General features: G+C 42.0%; 1 protein-coding gene across 1 annotated transcript; it reads left to right on the top strand.

Moving 5' to 3' along the window:
- Positions 1–2,317: 2,317 nt before the first annotated feature.
- Positions 2,318–4,469, top strand: LOC149814015 (uncharacterized). The gene is made up of 3 exons (XM_089989544.1): positions 2,318–3,158; positions 3,310–3,765; positions 3,889–4,469. The coding sequence occupies exons 1-3, from the start codon at positions 2,522–2,524 to the stop codon at positions 4,134–4,136; spliced, it is 1,341 nt and encodes a 446-aa protein (XP_089845670.1). The 5' UTR covers positions 2,318–2,521; the 3' UTR covers positions 4,137–4,469.
- Positions 4,470–6,056: the final 1,587 nt, after the last annotated feature.

Here is a 6,056-nt window from a genome sequence, read left to right as displayed (position 1 = left end):
ATAACCTCTAAAAGAGTGAGTCATCTGGCCATAGTTCATTCAAAGTTACAATCGGACAACAGTTGCAGACTCTGCACTCACTTGCCGCGCGAGGATGTGGCAAAGTGCCTTATGCATGCCAATTCGTCAAGAACTGGTAGGATCAGACAGAGTTAGCAAAGGCGTATTTAAACAAAGCGATCAAGCACATGAAGAAATTGGCAAACGAGAAATGTTGGCCAGCATAATTTTGTATTGGAGACAAGGTCTTGGGAAAGCTCTTTTCCAATCTCACAACTATCTTTTGGGGCAACCACCGAGGCCTCATTCGCAAGTATGACGGCCCCTTCACCATCACCAAGCACGTTGGAAACTTGGCATACCGGATGAACTTGCCATCAAACTTTTAAGTGTATTCGGTCTTCCACATATGCAACCTGAAGTCGTTCTACGAAGATGAAGGAGACCCTCAACAGAGCATGCCTCAAGATGCACTCATTTCGCAGTGCAAAGCATCAACGATCATCATCTCAGGCAAAGAACCAGAAGTCATTCTTAACCACTCCAACAACTATCTCGACGAAGCTAAAAAGTACCTAATGCGGCAAAAAGGTCTACCAGAATGTGAAGCCACCTGAGAAAAAGCTATCCACAAGTTTCAGCATCGTCAACTTGTGAAGGACTACCATAAACAATTGACGTCGAGGACGGCGCCAACTTAGGCGAGGGAGCGTGTTCCAGATCACCATGTTTTTACCTTTTTGTTTCTGATATATATACATTTTTGGCACTCTCCAGTGTCAAGAAATGAACTTTTGGTTTAAGAACCCCATGTATCGGGCTCCGTACTCCCTCTCTTTATGTAATATGCTTACAAATTGTTATAAAAGAAGTTTATGCATCCTTGCCTCCTTTCTTATTTTATGTTTGTGCATGTATATACTCTTGCTTTCTCGTGTGTATTGTGAATTGCTTGTGCACTTAAAAGGCTTGCTTTCGGTATTTGTGATTACCCAAAGCTACGTCGTGAGGGCCTTCACTTTGAAGCCCATGACAACTTATGGTCAATGCCCTCTTTACCAATTTGGAGTATTGTAATGACTGATGACTTCTCACAAGCGACCTCTGCAGTAGCGATTTATTTTCAAGCTTTTCTCTGTATGTTGTGGAAAACTGATAAGATCTAACAAAAACGTCTACCAGCTTTTTTTATTATTATTTATCTTTAGTATTTGTTTGAACCAAATTGCCATAAAAAATTTGTTACCATAACTCATGCTAAAAAAAGAGTGCTACAACCAGTTGGTTCTTGCGTGATGACTAATAGGACTTGTCTTTTTGTCTTAAAAAAAAAGGCAGTAGTGAATAATGATGTTATCGTAATTTAAGAATTATACTAACGACAATGAAACAGATTAGAAGAGGCTAAAATAGGAGGGATGGATGAAAGTAACTCTGTTGGTATTTGGTTGAGGGTCATGTTTTTATTTTGGTTAGGCAATATTCTTCCTTTATTTCGAATGGAACAAGAGGAAAGAGGGGCTGTTAAGAGAACTACTAAATGGAGGAGGCTTATGAGCTCAGCGAGCAAAATTTCTGAAAAAGTAAACGAAAGAAGAGGTAAAAAAACAGTAGACAGTGGTGTGTGACTCACAACAATGATTTCACCAGTCAAAACTCGTGGTCATTCTGTTTAACTGAACATCACTATCAGAACAAACACATATATTAACAATAAATAAATATTTGTGGTAACGGCAACAAGCAATAAACAAGTATAAAGGTTTTTTCAATGACAAAGGTTCCAAAAAGAAAAGTGTCGTGTTGATTAGAGTGGTTTATGAAGTAGGTTAACTTTGTTTGATCTCGAAGTTTGCATAAAGAAAATGCAGTTGTAATTCTTTTTCAGCGAATCTGAATTCTATTTTTAATTAAAGGGCAGGAGGACGAGGGTGGTGGGTGGTATTAGGCTCTCTCTTTCAACCCTTCCTTTGAACAGCCAAAGGGGTCCGTGTTACGGTGCGCAAGCAGACAAGCAAAGTCTGGTTCTTTTGTCAAGGTAGAGAGGGACAGCCGAGGAAGACAAGCTGATTTTAGGAGGCTCAAACGCACACACACGAGGGTCCTGCTGTGTGCCCCCGTGCTGTTTGGGTTAACGTTAAAAAATAAAAAGGAAAACAAAAAAAAAAAATGGGGGAGGGAACAGAGAGATCAGTCTCAATTTTGGGAACTATCTGACTCAAAAGGAGGGTTCCTGTTTACCAAAACAAACCGTGTGGGTTTCTGCAAACTCTATATACCCCTCCTTTTTCTATTTTCTGCTCTTCTCCCCACCACCCCCATCTCCAGATACCCAAATAGAAGTAAGAGTTACCCATAAAACACCCCTCCTTTTCTTTTCCATTCTGTTTCAATCCATTGCCGGTTTCCTTCTTTCTCCTTTCTCTTCTTCCTCAGAAAGAAGAAGAGAAACAAAAAATAAATAAAAAATTTCTCTCTTCATCAGTTCTTTTTCCTCCCGTAACCATTTGAAATCTTGAAGATGAATCTCAAATCGCTACAGCCAAGAGTTGTATGTCATGGGGAGGAGGGTGAGGGGTTCAGAAGCTACACTGGGTTGAGCATTGTTCAACCTAATGGGGTTTCTTATGATCATTCTCCTTCCCATCCCTCGAGGATGATTAATCTTCATAACGGTATCGTCGATACCCACCTTCCTTTCTCCTCTCTATCGTTAAGTCCTAGTCCTCTGGCTGCTCCTCATGGATTCGGGTATTCTGGTTCTTCGTCCGGAGAGAGCCAGTGTAAGAGTGAGATAGCCTTTCAGGTGTTGAGCCCACCTGCAGAGAGGAAAGTCTGGAGCTTGAAATCCATGGAGGTGGGTGGCACGAGTTTCAAGAGCACGGGCAACCAGGAGGGTGCCCTTTTCAAGGGCTCAGAAGCAGCTGGTAGTGAAGGTTATAATGAGGATAATCAGAATAATGGCAATGGAGGGAGGTACTCAACCGATGAGGACATGGCTGAGAATTGCGTAGGGAAAGAGTCGGACAGTGGACAGTCTAAACTCTGCGCTAGGGGTCACTGGAGACCTGCTGAAGACATCAAACTCAAGGAGCTTGTTGCCCAATATGGCCCTCAAAACTGGAACCTGATAGCAGAAAAACTCGAAGGGAGATCCGGTGAGCCTTAAAAGAAGAAACCCCCCCGCCTCCCTTCCTCTCCCTCAACCCAACGCTAAAGGAAAAGACATTTTTTTCTCCACTTTTCTTATGATCTATATTTGATCTTTAATGGTTTGCTTTCTTTTTTCTCCCCCCTGGTTTTTGATAGGTAAGAGTTGCAGATTGAGATGGTTCAACCAGCTGGACCCAAGGATTAATAGAAGGGCATTTAGTGAGGAAGAAGAAGAGAGGCTCCTTGCTGCTCATAGACTATACGGTAACAAATGGGCAATGATTGCCAGGCTTTTCCCTGGTAGGACCGATAATGCTGTGAAAAATCACTGGCACGTGATCATGGCAAGAAAGCACAGGGAACAATCCAGTGCCTACAGGAGGAGGAAAACAGGAAGTAATCCTCAGCATGACAAGATGGAGATAAACAACGCATGTAGTGAGTCCACCATCACCTACATAAGAGATGACTCATCATCATCTTGCACAGCCCTCTCTCTGAATTCCTCATCAGCCAGGTTCTTCCCCGGCTTCTACTCTACATTTGGTGCTACTCAAGACCACGTTCAAAATCAGGGTCCAATTCAGGACCAACCCTTTGAATCTCTCTCAGGTTTGTGTTGTTTTTTCCGGTCCTCTGCCTTTTTTTTGCTTCTTTTCCAAATCATGGTCTCTCTTTTTCTCTAGTTTTTCTGAGTGGGTTTCCCTTGTTTATGCCCGTTTTCTGTTTTTGCAGGCTTTGATCAGAAGACTAGAGTTGTTGGCGAAGATGGCAACAAGTACGATTCAAATGCTGGGTTTGTTGGCGATCATCCTCCTATACCGCAGATGAAGATGATGGTGGTGGTGAATTCTAAAGCAGGGATATCAGAGGCAGAAACAATGGCTAACAGGAGGACCAGTTGGCAATACGGAGAAATGGACCATGGTAGCGAAAAGATCAATCTGCCCTTCATTGATTTCCTTGGAGTTGGAGCAACATAGGGACAAGGCAAGTGCACATTCAGTGATCCCGTCGCTTTGGTTTATGGTGTTTATGAAAATGAGAAAAGAAGAGAGAAACAGAGGAGGCTTAGAAGAACGATTAATTTTACGATGTGTATACAGAACAAGGGGAAGGAAGGGGGCGGGCGAGGGGAGAAAACGGAAAGCAGAGTAGGTTTAGATGGAGAAGGGGGCGATTTTGCTTTGTTAGGCGGCACAAAAAGAGCAAAAAATATTTTTTGCCGTAATAAACTCAGAAAAATTTCTTTTGTTGCCTCTTCTACCTTACTTTTGTTATTGTTGCCAAGCACATTAAAAATGAACGCTTCTTAATCTGTATTTGTTTTTACAGAATATCGATCATACCCTTTCCATTAAAATGATTACAAAATTGCGCTTGTTGTTTCCATTATTTGATATATGACAACAGTGGGTTTGGGTTGTGAGAATTTTTAGGGCTCCAAACACCTACTTTCGAGGGGCACTTTGAAGAGACGTGCAGAAACAAATTAAGAGAGAGAGAGAGAGAGGCTTTGCTAAGGTTGATGGAGTGGAGATCCGTCGTCGTCGCCACGGATGTGTGGGAATTTCTTTATTCTTTATTTCTTTTGCTGTTTGTGTGTTCACGCTACATTCATGACAAAGTTGTTGAAGGAATTTACTGAAAAGAAGGAGAAAGCCCACCACATATGAGTTCTTTGTTTGTTTCTCGCCCTTTGGATTCCTTTTCCTCCGTTACATCCCTTCCCTCCGATTTCCGACCGACCCTCCTCATTCATGTGTACTTTGTGTGCGCCGTGGTGCATGTTATTGCTCGTGCACCAATTCACATGTATCGCCCTTGTTGCTGTTTCAGCCATGCTTTGCCTCTAGATTTCACCAATTGTGGGTTAGTTCCAGGTTGTTGTGTGGATCATAGCACATTTATTTGTTTATGTAGTTATTGAATTTCATATTTGCAAAGCATCAAGCATCTCTCTTGGACAAGGCACATGTATACGTTGTTTAATAGAAACCCTTGTCATAGCTGGGTATCAGCTACAAATGCCTTGGTTATAGATCTAAGAAGCGAAGGGGAGACTTGAACTTCGATATATTGCTGTCTTGCTCTGTTTGCTGTTCTGCAAAATGCAACTGGGGGGATTGGGGAGAAACAGGCCATGTCATACCCAAGCTGTTTGTTTGTTTGTTTGTTCTGTGTATGTTTTGTAACTTTGTGTGACTGAGCGTTCCCGCATGGGTGATGATGCTGTGGTAAGCATGCATTTGTTGCTAAACAGTAGCCATTACGGTTGTTGTGGCTGCTTATTTTTTTATACAACCCTTGTTGTTGATGACGGGTGCCAGCGGGGTTTGATCTGGGGTCTTCAACTCAACACCTTTACAACCCCCTGCTGGCCACTCAGGTGACCCCCGCTGTGGTATACAACCCTTGCTTAGATCAACTCGAAATTTAGTCCTAACCTATTTCCCTTTATTGACTGCATTCAACGTGGTGATGCAAACAGACTGGATTCGATAGGGCTTCAGATCCGGATCTTGCATACTTTTTTTTTTGTGGGACAATGCAGATCTAAAATAAGATCCAAAATTGTAATTGCAATGGGTTGAGATTTATGTGATTGCAGTTGCTTCCACATTCTGGTTCGGATCTGAATCAATATTTTGTCAGATATATATCCAGATTCACATTAAATCCAACCCATTGTAAGTTTAATCTACAAGTAAAATGCCTGTTTTCAAACACCTCCAGATCCTGTGTCACTGGATAAAACTTGGATATGGATTCAACCCTACTTAATTCGTTAAATCTCGTTAAGCACTCAATTCAGATGGGAGCTGATTGCTTACAATTTAGATTTAGAATAGTCCATATCCAGTCGGTTTGCGCTCCTAATTTGATGCTTGTAATCAGGTGAT

The sequence above is a fragment of the Nuphar pumila genome, chromosome 15, assembly GCF_984573655.1.
Source record: "Nuphar pumila chromosome 15, dmNupPumi1.hap1.1, whole genome shotgun sequence".
In the NCBI taxonomy this organism is placed as follows: Eukaryota; Viridiplantae; Streptophyta; class Magnoliopsida; order Nymphaeales; family Nymphaeaceae; genus Nuphar; species Nuphar pumila.
This window is presented reverse-complemented; position numbering and strand designations above follow the sequence as displayed.

Bases quoted from the DNA above. Each gene is read 5' to 3' on its own strand.
- LOC149814015 (XM_089989544.1), top strand. From the start codon at position 2,522: ATGAATCTCAAATCGCTACAGCCAAGAGTTGTATGTCATGGGGAGGAG. The intron at 3,159-3,309 runs GTGAGCCTTAAA...GGTTTTTGATAG, and splicing joins AAAACTCGAAGGGAGATCCG to GTAAGAGTTGCAGATTGAGA. The intron at 3,766-3,888 runs GTTTGTGTTGTT...CTGTTTTTGCAG, and splicing joins ACCCTTTGAATCTCTCTCAG to GCTTTGATCAGAAGACTAGA.